Source organism: Mobula birostris, chromosome 30, assembly GCF_030028105.1.
Source record: "Mobula birostris isolate sMobBir1 chromosome 30, sMobBir1.hap1, whole genome shotgun sequence".
Taxonomy (NCBI): Eukaryota; Metazoa; Chordata; class Chondrichthyes; order Myliobatiformes; family Myliobatidae; genus Mobula; species Mobula birostris.
Genome location: NC_092399.1, coordinates 30,911,906 through 30,927,410, shown reverse-complemented (window position 1 = coordinate 30,927,410; position 15,505 = coordinate 30,911,906). Strand labels below are relative to the sequence as shown.

Genomic DNA, 15,505 nt, shown 5'->3' with positions numbered 1-15,505 from the left:
CAATGACCACAAGCATACCTCCAAAGTTGTGGCAAAATTGCTTAAGGACAACAAAGTCAAGGTATTGGAGTGGCCATCACAAAGCCCTGACCTCAATCCAATAGAAAATTTGTGGGCAGAACTGAAAAAGCGTGTGCGAGCAAGGAGGCTCACAAACCTGACTCAGTTACACCAGGTCTGTCTGGAGGAATGGAACAAAATTCCAGTAACTTACTGTGAGAAGCTTGTGGAAGGTTATCGAAAACGTTTGACCCAAGTTAAACAATTTAATGGCAATGCTACCAAATACTAACAAAGTGTATGTAAACTTCTGACCCACTGGGAAAGTGATGAAAGAAATAAAAGCTGTAATAAATCATTCTCTCTACTACTATTCTGACATTTCACATTCTTAAAATAAAGTGGTAATCCTAACTGACCTAAAACAGGGAATGTTTTCTAAGATTAAATGTCAGGAATTGTGAAAAACTGAGTTTAAATGTATTCGGCTAAGGTGTATGTAAACTTCTGACTTCAACTGTAAGTGATAAGGTCAATTCAATTCAATTCATTTCAAAGCAGTCCAGACCAGCCATAAGGAAACCTGTAAATCATTCAGACTTGGGCTGATACAGGCAAGAAACATTGAAATCTAGGCAATGATTATTTCCCGCAAGACAATGTCAAAACACTGGCAAATGACATTAAACAACATCATCACACCTGAATTGCAAACTCCACCCTTTGACTTGCCTTATCAGTATCTTGCATGTCACTGTTGATCAAAAAGTTACCTAGAACAGAGAGATAAATTGTGCAAGAACAAAGCAGGTCAAAGATGGTCCTGAGGAAGGGTCTCGGCCCGAAAGGTCGACTGTACCTCTTCCTAGAGATGCTGCCTGGCCTGCTGCGTTCATCAGCAACTTTGATGTGTGTTGCAAAGATGGTGTATTCTGCTTGTTACGGAAAGTATTACAGCAGTGCTCAGGCAGGACAGATTAGAGGGCTTGTCTACTGAGTCCTTATGGGTGGAGCTGAGAAACAGGAAAGGTATGGCCACATTAGTGGAATTGTATTACAGACCACCCAATAGTCAACGAGACTTGGAAGAGCAAATCTGTAGAGAGGTAGCAGGCAACTGCAGGAAACATAAAGTTGAGGTGGTAGGGGATTTTAATTTTCCATACATTGATTGGGACTCCCATACTGTTAGGGGTCTAGGTGGTTTAGAGTTTGTAAAATGTGTTCAGGAAAGTTTTCTAAATCAATATATAGAGGGACCAACTAGAGGGGATGCAATATTGGATCTCCTGTTAGGTAACGAATTAGGGCAAGTGACAGAAGTCTGTGTAGGGGAGCGCTTTGGTTCCAGTGATCATAACACCATTAGTTTCAATTTGATCATGGACAAGGATAGATCTGGTCCGAGGGTTGAGGTTCTGAACTGGAAGAAGGCCAAATTTGAAGAAATGAGAAAGGATCTAAAAAGCGTGGATTGGGACAGGTTGTTCTCTGGCAAAGATGTGATTGGTAGGTGGGAAGCCTTCAAAGGGGAAACTTTGAGAGTGCAAAGTTTGTATGTTCCTGTCAGGATTAAAGGCAAATTGAATAGGAATAAGGAACCTTGGTTCTCAAGGGATATTGCAACTCTGATAAAGAAGAAGAGGGAGTTGTATGAAATGTATAGGAAATGGGGTAAATCAGGTGCTTGAAGAGTATAAGAAGTGCAAGAAAATACTTAAGAAAGAAATCAGGAGGGCTAAAAGAAGACATGAGGTTGCCTTGGCAGTCAAAGTGAAGGATAATCCAAAGAGCTTTTACAAGTATATTAAGAGCAAAGGGATTGTAAGGGATAAAATTGTTCCTCTTGAAGATCAGAGTGGTCGGCTTTGTGCGGAACCAAAGGAAATGGGGGAGATCTTAAATAGGTTTTTTGCGTCTGTATTTACTAAGGAAGCTGGCGTGAAATCTATGGAATTGAGGGAATCAAGTAGTGAGACCATAGAAACTGTACAGATTGAAAAGGAGGAGGTGCTTGCTGTCTTGAGGAAAATTAAAGTGGATAAATCCCCGGGACCTGACAGAGTGTTCCCTCAGACCTTGAAGGAGACTAGTGTTGAAATTGCAGGGGCCCTGGCAGAAATATTTAAAATGTCGCTGTCTACGGGTGAAGTGCCGGAGGATTGGAGAGTGGCTCATGTTGTTCCGTTGTTTAAAAAAGGATCGAAAAGTAATCCGGGAAATTATAGGTCGGTGAGTTTAACGTCAGTAGTAGGTAAGTTATTGGAGGGAGTACTAAGAGACAGAATCTACAAGCATTTGGATAGACAGGGGCTTATTAGGGAGAGTCAACATGGCTTTGTGCGTGGTAGGTCATGTTTGACCAATCTGTTGGAGATTTTCGAGGAGGTTACCAGGAAAGTGGATGAAGGGAAGGCAGTGGATATTGTCTACATGGACTTCAGTAAGGCCTTTGACAAGGTCCCGCATGGGAGGTTAGTTAGGAAAATTCAGTCGCTAGGTATACATGGAGAGGTGGTAAATTGGATTAGACATTGGCTCGATGGAAGAAGCCAGAGAGTGGTGGTAGAGAATTGCTTCTTTAAGTGGAGGCCTGTGACTAGTGGTGTGCTACAGGGATCGGTGCTGGGTCCATTGTTATTTGTCATCTATATCAATGATCTGGATGATAATGTGGTAAATTGGATCAGCAAGTTTGCTGATGATACAAAGATTGGAGGTGTAGTAGACAGTGAGGAAGGTTTTCAGAGCCTGCAGAGGGACTTGGACCAGCTGGAAAAATGGGCTGAAAAATGGCAGATGGAGTTTAATACTGACAAGTGTGAGGTATTGCACGTTGGAAGGACAAACCAACGTAGAACATACAGTGTTAATGGTAAGGCACTGAGGAGTGCAGTGGAACAGAGGGATCTGGGAATACAGATACAAAATTCCCTAAAAGTGTCGTCACAGGTAGATAGGGTCGTAAAGAGAGCTTTTGGTACATTGGCCTTTATTAATCAAAGTATTGAGTATAAGAGCTGGAATGTTATGATGAGGTTGTATAAGGCATTGGTGAGGCCGAATCTGGAGTATTGTGTTCAGTTTTGGTCACCAAATTACAGGAAGGATATAAATAAGGTTGAAAGAGTGCAGAGAAGGTTTACAAGGATGTTGCCGGGACTTGAGAAACTCAGTTACAGAGAAAGGTTGAATAGGTTAGGACTTTATTCCCTGGAGCGTAGAAGAATGAGGGGAGATTTGATAGAGGTATATAAAATTATGATGGGTATAGATAGAGTGAATGCAAGCAGGCTTTTTCCACTGAGGGAAGGGGAGGAAAAAAACCCAGAGGACATGGGTTAAGGGTGAGGGGGGAAAAGTTTAAAGGGAACATTAGAGGGGGCTTCTTCACACAGAGAGTGGTGGGAGTATGGAATGAGCTGCCAGATGAGGTGGTAAGTGCGGGTTCTTTTTTAACATTTAAGAATAAATTGGACAGATACATGGATGGGATGTGTATGGAGGGATATGGTCCGTGTGCAGGTCAGTGGGACTAGGCAGAAAATGGTTCAGCACAGCCAAGAAGGGCCAAAAGGCCTGTTTCTGTGCTGTAGTTTCTGTGGTTTCTATGGTGGGAGACGGCCCACCTCATAATTCCCCAACGCCCTTCTATCTTTTTCAAACTCAAAAGCACCAGGTCAAAGTAAGCCACTTTTCCACCTGGCATCTCATCTTCTACATCTTTAAAGTTCACTGTCCCGATTTCTGCTACAGTGTGTAACATCTATAAAATGCACCAGGAAATGGCCAGGGATTCTCAACAGCAGAGTCCAACCACCTCACTGGCATTAGGAAGATGAAAACACTGTCCCTTCAAATTTCTTTTAGTCACACACTAATCTGACGCATTTTCATCATTGTTTGGTCAGATTGCTGGAATTCCCTTCTAAACATAACACTCAGTTTGAGATGTTACAAGAAAGCAAATTATCACAATGATCCGAAAAGATCAATGAATGTTTAAAAAGGGTGGAAGCTTGTATTGCATCGCAGTCTTACTCTCGTACACATGTGCAAAATAAATATAAATAAATAAATGAAATGTTTTTTCAGTAATCGCCTCTGTGATGCTTCTAAAGTTTTCTTTACGTTTATAGACAAAAATTTAAAGGCAATGAAAAAGGTTATTGTATACACCAATTTAGTGCAATATTCTCATAGCTATAGTTAAAGTTTATTCTTTGGGTATGATTTAGTGATTAAAAACCATACTTAATTGCCTGCCCTGGTTAACTTGGGAAGAAGATAGTCTCGTTTTTAATATTTTGAACCTACCTAATTAGCTTGTTGAGTTTGATATTTTGGGATTTCTTTTCGCTTTAAGTTTATCCTCACATCCATTTGAACCTTTTTATTTGTGAATTTATAAAATTGCTTGTTATGTAATATTCTAAGTGTGCTCAGAATTCCTTTAAGAACATGCTGGATAGGGTGGTGAAGAAAGCTTTTGGTATACTGGCCTTTATTAATCAGAGCATTGAGTATAGGAGTTGGGATGTAATGTTGAAATTGTATAAGGCATTGGTAAGGCCAAATTTGGAGTATTGTGTAAGTGTTCTGGTCACCGAATTATAGGAAAGATGTCAATAAAATTAAGAGAGTACAGAGGAGGTTTACTAAAATGTTGCCTAGGTTTCATCACCTGAGTTACAGAGAAAGGTTGAACAAGTTAGGCCTTTATTCTTTGGAGTGTAGAAGGTTGAGGGGGGACTTGATAGAGGTATTTAAAATTATGAGGGGGATAGATAGAGTTGACGTGGATAGGCTTTTTCCATTGAGAGTGGGGAAGATTAAAACAAGAGGACATGAGTTGAGAGTTAAAGGACAAAAGTTTAGGGGTAACATGAGGGGGAACTTCTTTACTCAGAGAGTGGTATCTGTGTGGAATGAGCTTCCAGCAGAAGTGGTTGAGGCAGGTTCGATATTGCCGTTTAAAGTTAAATTGGATAGATATATGGACAGGAAAAGAATGGAGGATTATGGGCTGAGTGCAGGTCGTTGGGACTAGGAGAGAGTAAGAGTTCGGCACGAACTAGAAGGGCCAAGATGGCCTGTTTCTGTGCTGTAATTGTTTTATGGTTATGCTTGTTCTGGAATGGCAGCTTACTGATAATACTCGAATGGTTGCAGGACTAAATTATGACTAGCCGACTGCCAGCTTGTACGTTGTAATATATATTTGTACCAGTTTGTGCTTTGAGTTCAGTGGTAACAGTGTTTGTATAATTGGTGCTTATTTTTATGAATTTCTTCAATGCTTATGCCACTGGGTGTCAGTATATCCACAATGTTAATTGCATAACTGAATCCTTGCAGGTTAATGGCTGAAGATCTAATGATGCTAAGTGTAGATTTTGATTACTTTCATGATTTCTGTTTTGAGTACATGCTTATATGATATTCTGATTGAATTTGGAAGAAGATAAGAAACATTTAGACTGTGTATGCGGGTGGGAGGGCAGTACAGGGGCTGGTTTTGCTGTTGTTCTTTGTCACTTGGTACTTTCTGTTTTGCTATGCTCTGTTGTTCTGCTGGGCATGGTGGACATGCTGTTTTGATACTGGAATGTGTAGCGATAGTTGTGGCTGTCCCTAGCACACCCTTGGGTGTGTTGGCTGTTAACGGCAATAGCGCATTTTTCACTGTATGTTTTGATGCACACGTGATATATAAATCTGAATTCTAATATTCATTTGCGATATCTTTCTCTTTCCCCCTTGTTAGTGACAGAGAGGGAGCCTGCTGAGATATTGAAGTGTTAGGATGAACTTGAGATCGCGGTCGCTGGACGCTTGCTATTGGATGGTGGAGGAGGGGGGGTGCTGATGCTTTTTGCTGGGACAAGTGGGAGGGGGGAGAGGGAGGGTTGATGCTTTGCTGCTGTTTGTGTGTGGGAGTAGGGCTTTGGGGCTCTAGTGGTTTTCTGACATTCATTTGTTGGGGTTTGGTTCTCTCTGTTTCATGGATGTCTGTGAAGAGTAAGGATTTCAAGTTGTATACTTTATACATTCTCCAGCATTAAATTGAACCAACCATTTTATACTGTACATCTTTAGTGCAAAACCCATTTAGCTTCCTTACCTGAGAGAAAGCTGGCTTAACAAATGAAATTTTTATCCAGATGGTCATGTACAAATGTGAATCAATTTCTCCTACTTATAGGGAATGCATGATGCAAACAGCAGGTCTTTTGTGACCTCTTGCTGTTAGATGTGCTCCCTTTAAATTGTAGACTCACCTAAATGCAAAAACTAAAGCATTTCTGTGTCGTAATATGATGTAAGCTCAGAGCATGTGACATGCAATTGGTCTGGTATCAGCTATAGTTTGTAGTTTTGTGGTTTGGCTGCATATATGTAAAATTCTACAGATACTGAAAGGACTAAGCAACGCAGTATCATTCCAAATCCACAGGTTCAGACACAACTGTCAAAATAACATCTCGAGATGTTGATCAAGCCTTTCAACTGCCATTTGGTTCACAGTCTAGGATTTTCCTGCAGGAAATCAACAGGGCACGTGGAGGTAAGAAATGTTTCTTTGCTTCCATGTGGTTAATATTTTGTATGAGCCTCAAATATTCTGAAATATGACACTAGATTTGGGGACGTTAGTGCTAGGAATTAGCATCACATGACTACATGATATCAAGTCATTAACCTGCCCCAGTTAGAGCAAGCAGCTAACTTTTGCCACGTGGTATCACCCGCATCCTTCCTGTGCCAGCATTCAGGAACCCAAACACACCTGTAGCAGTTCACTACAGGCTTCAAGTTGGTGTACTGAATGTGATACTCATGATATGGATTCCCCTGTATTGAAGAAACCAAACACATATTGGGCCACTACTTTGCAGAAAGCAGCCCTTCATTCTCACCTTCAATCCTCTTTCGCACTTTCATTCTGACTTATGATTTTACTTTCTTATGCTGTTTTGATGAATCCCAAACAATCTCAAGGAACTGCATCGCTTCCTCCGCCGAGACCCCCTTGCCTCAGCACTGAATTCAACAATTTCAGATAACCAGCCTTTTCAGCTTATACTGGAGCTTGAAAGTTGTGATGAAAAGTCATTGTCCAGTAAACATTTTTGTCTGTCTGAAAATACTCTCTGAACTGACCCAGCATCCTTTTTTATTTTAGATTTGTCAATTGCAATGTTTTTTATACCCCTTGCTTTCTCTTTTAATTGCCTTCCTACTTACGATTCCTCCAGTTAGATTATTTGTAGTTAGTAGGTCGTACTAGTGCGATCACTTAAGTTGAGTCTGATGGGGTGGGTCCTCAGGTGGCTGTAGAGACTGATCCAGGATCCACATATTCTTCAATGAAGAATGCCTTTCCGTGACTTTGCTTGATGTTGGGGGGCTGACGTGTGAGCAACCACCACATGGTCCGGAACAGATCAGGGCTAGGGTCCAATAGCATGGAGTAAAAGACAACAAGGGACCCTTCTTCTGCACTCTTCCTCCACTTACACTGCCATTGCGATGTGTCATCATCTTCCACCAGCTCCAGTCTTGGTTGGATCGCTCTTTGTTTGGAACCTTAACCTTACCGCCTTGGCTGACCCTACTCGGAGCTCAGCGGTCAACAAGCTGTCAGCATCCCCCTCATTTACATTAGACCATAAGACTACGAGACGTCGGAGCAGAATTAGACCGCTTGGCCCATTGAGTCTGATCCGCCATTCCATCATGGCTGAATTATTATACCTCTCAAACCCATTCTCTTGCCTTCTTCCCATAACCTTTAACACCCTTACTAGCCAAGAATCTATCAGCCTCCACTTTAAACATTCCCAATGACTTTGCCTCCACAGCTGTCTGAGGCAAAGAATTCCATCAATTCACCACCTTCTGGCTAAAGAAATTCCTCCTGACCCCCGTTCTAATGGGATGTTCTTGTATTCTGAGACTGTGCCCTTTGATCATAGACTCCCCCACCACGGGAAACAATCTTCCCATGTACACCCTGTCTCGGCTCCAACCAATCCCGTTCACCCAGTTGGTCATGCCTTACACGTTCGGCTCTCACTGGTCAAAGGTGGAAAAAGCAAGGCAGCAAACTGTGGTATCCAATTTAATTTAAACTGAAAGGAAATGGAAATTAAATGTGGGGGCTTTCTGGTCCACAGGCTGTTAACAAGTGTGATGGTGTGTGGTGGCATAAAAATGTCAGCATTTTTTCAGGGAATGCAATCCCAGGCTCGAGTGTGGTAAAATAATTTACATTGTTCAATCTTTCTGGTCTGCGCCCTAGCACAGAAGTTCCCTTTGTTTCCTCCATCATCTACTTTCTCTAAAAAAAATGCTCATTTTCTATTTCTGGTGAAAGATCAACTTGAACCATTAATTTCATGTATTTCTTCCAGTGATGCTTTGTGACCAGCCGTTGCGTTTCCTGCACTTCTGTTTATATTCCAGACCGATGGTTTAAATTTCAGGAAGCTACTATTAAGCATGAAGTAAATTTCAAGTTCCTGTCTAGGCTGGATTTAAGTACCTGTGAATACAAGGGGATATGGGAAACACAGTGGGAAATTATTGTTAAACTTAGCAGCTGCCAAGTAACCGTGAGTCATATCAAATCCCATCATGAACTGTTGTGATGTTGAATTCATCCCGGGGTTGTAAAAGTCTGACTTCTGGAGGTTTGGCAATACCTAATCGAACTGCAATCAGATATACAATTGCCATAGCAAATCCCTTTGTATGCCTACATGAGAAAAGTCCTTTCTTAGAAATTTGTTAGACTGGCTCTCATTTGCACTTGTGGCTGGAATTGCATTCCATGGAAAAAGTTTGGCATTTTTTTAATCACAGCATGTCTTGATACTCGTCATAGTTGGTGGACCGGAGGCCACAAAGTTAATCTCTAATTACTTTCAGTCTAAACTAAATTGGATGCCACCATTTGCTGGATTGTTTTTGCCACCCTTTCCAGTGATATCTGAATGTGTATGCATGAGGAAATGGGTGAACAGAATTGGCTGCGGCCGTGCTAAACTACTGATTAAAACTTGAACGTTTAAAAATGCCTTTGCCCAGCGTACCTAGAGGTGTTACCCAGAGTGGATTCAGGAACTAATGAATTATAGTAGCTGAAGCATTGGAAATGAGAAGGGAAATACTGTTTACTGATGAGAAATGACACAATTTTAGCTTCTGGCTCCTTTCTTTTAAACATGGAGCATTGGCTGTCGTAAACTGACTAATAGGTATTTCGGTTGGATCCTGATAGTTCAGAAGGTTCTTCAGAAGTCAGGAATGAGGCATAAAATTTGTTGCTTACTTGATGATAATTTTGTTAAGTGTTACAAGACTGCAAAACAGACAAGAAAGAACAAAAGAATAAAGCAGTTGTGGTCATCTCAGACTAGCAACAAGAAAAATTCGATTTATAACAATAAGCCAATAAAAGAACCAGGTTCAAGTGTTACTGAAAACTCAGAAGTTTCTGAAAACTCAGAAGTTTCTGAAAAAATACAGAGGCAGCTGTACCATAATTATGGGAATATTCACTGAAAAATTACATAATTATATAAATACAAGCAAGCATAGGAAGGTTAAACTGAAAGAAAATTAACAATTCCACACCTCAATCCAACAGTGTAATAATATAGGCAACACACACACAAAGTGCTGGAGGAACTCAGCAGGCCAGGCAGCATCTATGGAAAAGAGTAAATAGTTGATGTATTGGGCCTCGACCCTTCTTCAGGACTGGGAGGTGGGGGAGAAAAAGAAGAGAAGTTAGAGCAAGAAGGTGGGGGGGGGGAGGGGAAGAAGAAGAAGTACAAGGTGGTAGGTTCTGCTGAAAGGTTTTGGCCTGAAACATTGACTTGTACTTTTTTTCTATAGATGCTGAGTTCCTCCAGCATTTTGTGTGTATTGCAAGGTGGTAGGTAATAGGTGAAACCGGGAGAGGGGGATGGGGTGAAGTAAAGAGCTGGGAAGTTGATTGGTGAAAGAGATAAAGGGCTGGAGGAGGGAGAATCTGATAGGAGGGAGTAGAAGACCATGGAAGAAAGAAGAGGGTGTAGCACCAGAGGGTGATAATGGAAATGTAAGGTGATAAAGGGAAATAGGAATGGTGGATGTGGGGGGAGAGCGCGGGCAGTTACCTAAATTAGACAAATCGATGTTCATTCTATCAGATTGGTGGCTACCTACCCAAAATATAAGGTGTTGCTCCTCCAACCTGGGTGTGGCCTCATCGGGGCAAAATGGGCGAATGATTGGCTTCGTTCACACCAAAGTTGGCTGTGTTTTGATCTTCTAATATCTTTTGAAGTGCATAGAACACGATCGTGAATTATACAGAGATGCATCTAATGCTTGTGCAAGCATAATGCATCAGCGTACTGTTAAATCTTCTATAACATTGTATCAGGACACCAGCTGGGCTTACAATGGCTGGCCATGTTGCTTCTGACTTAAGACTACACAAGTCATTGGGTGTTTATTGTCATTGGGACAAGTACATGTATGTCCAGACACAGTGAAAAACTTATTTTCAGCAACAGCACGGGCACATAGTATTAGAGACACAACACTTACAAGATAAACATAAATTATACTCAAGTTATCTAACATTAGACAAGAAAGAACACAATTAGGACAGAGAAAAAGAAACCAAGTCGATTGTACTGTGAAGAGTTGACGAGGACGTGGAAAGGCTAAGTGATAGGATTAATGTTTAATGGCTGCTTGATAGTTGATGTGCATGTGATATCTGAAGGGCTTGTTTCCATGTTGTGTATCTCCATGACTCCTGCTGTCGCGATGGCAGGAATCATCTTCACTTACCTGGCCTGTCCTGCTGAACTCCAGAGTTTCTCATTGGGCTCCCTTTCTCTTGTTGCCTCTTGACTCAAGGAAGTGAAGAAGTGCCGGTGGAAAAGAAAAAAAAGTTTGTTGTGTGGGGGGCGAGGGAGGGTGGATGGTGTTCACGTGGAGTGAGTGAGGTAGTGGAGAGGGAAAGGAGGAACAGGGTTTTGAGGAGCAGATGAGAGGCTGTGACATCTTTTTCTCCCTGAAACTCAAATGCATGCACACCATCTCTCCCTGTGTCAAACTTCAGCCAGGACTTGCCTGCATATGATTCCCTGCCCTCTTTGTTTTTTTTTGTGTATAGTTCCAGGTGTGCATCAGCTACTGCTGAATCAGCAATTGTGGCTTGTGGTACTTCCCCACTATGCCACAGTCCACAGCTTTTATGCTCTTTGCATAGTTCTCATCTACTAGGGCGAAGAGCAGTTTCAGAAATGATGCAGGGGATCTTTCAAAAAGGTAGTTCCCACGAATGATGGCCCCACATTGGGAGCACAACTAGTACAACGATCTGATGTACACTAGAATTTACAGCTCAGCTTTTGAATCATAGGTACTTGCTCACACGCTCACTGACATTCCCAAGTCAGTCACTTCTGAAAATTTGGTTCAACTTAACGGTACCACTTTAGTGTAAGAAAATAATCTGTGTAATGTTGAAATATCATTGTTGAAATCTGATGCTTAAAGCAAATCTGTTCATTTGTCTCGTTAGTTATGTAACTATATATTCTCTGCAAACATTTGATTTAATCATCTAATATAACCCTATCTAACTCATATCTGGAAACATAGAAAACCTACAGCACAGTACGGGCCCTTCAGCCCACAATGCTGTGCTGAACATGTACTTACTGGAACATGTCTACTGGAAAAAATATTGATTCAATATGCAGTTTTAAGGGTGTCCACACACACTTGTATTTATCCTGACTTTAACTGAGAACCATTAGTCTTCTAGTGTGTAAACCCAAAGGAATTTGGAGTTCTGAGGTTATGGAAGAGATGGTGCTATTATTAATGAAAATATCAGTTCACGGGCAAAAATATGCAGTGAATGGAAACGATTCTACAGGGAATATGATCATTGAAATAGATGTGCTAAGGATATTCAAACCTTTTAGCCTAGAAATCCCTTCATGTACAATCGTATTTACTGTACTATGTGAGGGATTGAATCTAAAATAGGATCAGGTTCTTTGAGGTGTTGCAGTTGTATGTATCAGATTCTTCTTGCATTGTTACGCGTGGTGACTGCTGCGCAGGTGTGGTGATGTACAGGTGACATCAGGTGGTGTATGGTATGGTATAGAATTTGTATCTATTCAAATCAACTTGTCCATTTTCAGCTTGTAAATAATGATGGACAAATGCAGAAGCAGGACTTTAGCTGGACAGCTGAGGTTTGCTCCTACTTTATTTAGAAAGAATCAGCATTACCTGGTCTGTTTCCATCTATCAAATGCTTCCATTCCAAAGAGGTACGGTTCGGGTTAGTGAGTTTTGGGCATGCTACATTGATGCCAGAAGTGTGGCAACATAATTCTCGCTGATTTGATTTGATGCAAATGACACATTTCGCAGTATGTTTCGAAGTTCATGTGACAAATAAATCTAATCTTTAATCTTCCCTCTAATTTCTGAAACATTCTTTGTCTTGTTCTTTAGTTTCAATTCCTGATCTAATTTCAACTGAATTATTGCCTCCAGATTGCTTTCAAGTTTCAGATTTGACTTTACATAGACTTTTCTGCCATCTCTGAGAGGTTCCCCTTTTAATTTTTAGGAGTTCTCCTTCTGCCAATATGCCACCACAAATACTTTTTTCTCTTCCCTTTCTCTCTGTTACCCTATAATTAGATCTCAGTCAAATGCTACATTCTTTCCCAAAGTAAGTTGCTGTGCATGTATACAAGTTGACATGCTGAATGTTTTTGCCAATCCCTTGGCAGCGAGGTGGCCATTGTCTTCCACAGATGCGTCAGACAGGTAGAAAGTTGGTAAGGTGAAGTCATAGTCATACTTTATTGATCCTGGGGGAAATTGGTTTTTGTTACAGTTACACCATAAACAATAAATAGTAATAAGACCATAAATAGTTAAATAGTAATATGTAAATTATGCCAGGAAATAAGTCCAGGACCAGCCTATTGGCTCAGGGTGTCTGACCCTCCAAGGGAGGAGTTGTAAAGTTTGATGACTACAGGCAGGAACGACTTCCTTTGATGCTCTGTGTTGCATCTCTCGGTGGAATGAGTCTCTGGCTGAATGTACTCCTGTGCCCACCCAGTACATTATGTAGTGGATGGGAGACATTGTCCAAGATGGCGTGCAACTTGCACAGCATCCTCTTTTCAGACACCACCGTCAGAGAGTCCAGTTCCATCCCTTCCACCACCTCACAGGGTCTCTTGATGCACGGACGCGAGATTCTCAATGCTGTCCTGAATTCTCCTCTGAGTGGTTATCAGAATGACCTCCCAGGTCAGTGAAGACTCTTTTGATATCTTTATCTGAACACAAAGTGACCTCATGGCACACCAGAGGGAGTCTGACGTTGGACATGCAAGTGATATAATCTGAGAGATGACAATAAATGTAGTTCATTTATCTTTCTGGTGAGTTGGAGAATTTTGTGGAGACCGCATTGGTGGTGTCGTTCCAGTGGCTTGAGGTGTCTGCTATTGGCAGTCAGATTTGCAGGCAGGGATCACTGCCGCTTCTTCACAGCCCTCGATCTTCAAGTGCTCTTTACCTCAATAAACAAAGGCTATGCTGTTGCTTTGAAGGTAAATAGCTTCGTCTACCTTTGCCAAGAACCGCTCCTGAGATATGAGGAGTGATCCACATTTTGCAGGGGCACAGCATGAATTATTAGTGTCACAGGGCAGTGAGCCACATGGTGGACACCCTTGTCTTGTGGGTGTTGAGTGCACAGCTGAGTACACTTGTTGATGATGGCTTGGTACTCGGCTTCAGAGCAAGCATGGACATGAGCATCTTCTGGCAGTTTGACCACAGTGGTTCAAGCAGCTCATCCTGAAGTATAATGCTGCAGGCCTTTAATTTTGAAAATTAGCTCCACTCCCGTAGGAAATTTGTCAGAGATGATGTGCAAAATTGTGACAAAAGAGACTGAGAAAATAGTTGGGGCAATGATGCAGTTTTGTTTCACACCATCCTAAATAGGATTGTTGACCCTTTGGTTAATATCATTCTGTGTGTCATGAAGGAAATATAATGTGATGAATTTCTATGGCAGCATAATTTGTGGAGGGCATTCCATAGTTCCTCCCAACACACACAAGATGCTAGAGGAACTCAACAGGCTAGGCAGCATCTATGGAGGAAAATAAACAGTTGATGTTTCAGGCTAAAACTCTTCATTAGGATGCTTTGTAGTTGCTCCTGACTGGTGGAGCTAAAAGTTTTAGTGAGATTGGGGGGGGGGGGGGGGGGAAGATGCATAGTTGCTGACACTCAGTTTTGGATTTGCTGTATGGTGAAGATAATTTCTATGTGCAGGGAAACCCCTCTATCTGCTTTTCAACTCTTCCTTGCAATTAAAAGAAAACAATTATGTAGAAACTGCAAGAGGGAAGTTCAGGGGAACCAACTTCTTCTTTCTTGAGATACAGTGTGGAATAGTTCCTTCCAGCCTCAGGAGCCACACCACCCAGCAGCCCCTGATTTAACCATACCCTGATCATGGGACAATTTACAATGACCAATTAACCTACCCACCAGCTCGTCTTTAGACTGTAGGAGGAAGCCGAAGCACCCGAAGGAAACCCACATGGTCAGGGGAAGATCATACAAGTTCTTTACAGACAGCGGTGGGAATTGAACCCGGTTTGGTGGTACCGTGAAGTGTCGTGCTAATGTCTACCCTACCATGCCGCCCCTTGCCATAACACAGGATCGTGGCTTTGGGTAAATTCTCCTGCCTGATCCCAAGAACTCCATAATCTCTTATTTTTTTTCAAAGATGTATCTTTGTCAACCCTGACTCAACGTGGACAGCTCTCTGGATTAGAAAATTCCAAAGGTTCAGAATCTTCTGAGAGGAGAAATTCCTGTCCGTCTTAGTTTTAAATGAGTGATCCTTAATCTGCAACTATACTCTTTAGTCTTAGATGCCTCCATTGGAGTAAACATTTTCAGCAAAGCTGCCAAGCCCACAGGATCTCACAAGTCTTGTTCTCCCAAGACATGTCCAGCCTCTCCTCATAAGACAACTGCTTTATTCTGCCCTGCTTCCAGTCCAAGTATTTCCTTTCTTAGCAGCCCACACAAAACGCTGGAGCACCTCAGCAGGCCAGGCAGCATCTGGGGAAAAGAGTAACGTTTTGTGTCAAGATCCTCCTTCAGGACTGGAAAAAAAAATGATGAGAAGTTAGAGCAAGCAGGTGGAGAGGGGGGAGAGGAAAGAAGTACAGGGTGGGAGGTGATAGGTGAAGCATGGAGAGGGGGAGGGGATGAAGTAAAGAGCTAGGAAGTTAATTGGTGAAAGAGATGAGGGGGTGGAGGAGGGGGAATCTGATAGGAGAGGGTAAAAGACCATGGAAGAAAGGGAAGGGGGAGGAGCACCAGAGGAAGATGACGGGCAGGTAAGGAGATTAGGTGA

The 15,505-nt window shown here is 41.9% G+C and overlaps 1 protein-coding gene across 1 annotated transcript in view; it reads left to right on the top strand.

Moving 5' to 3' along the window:
* inpp5b (inositol polyphosphate-5-phosphatase B) overlaps positions 1 to 15,505 on the top strand; it is a 189,972-nt gene that overhangs the window by 26,193 nt on the left and 148,274 nt on the right. Inside the window, exon 5 of the mRNA XM_072247158.1 lies at positions 6,458 to 6,568. Within this exon, the coding sequence (XP_072103259.1) occupies positions 6,458 to 6,568 (111 nt within the window). The remainder of the gene's footprint in view (positions 1 to 6,457; positions 6,569 to 15,505) is intronic.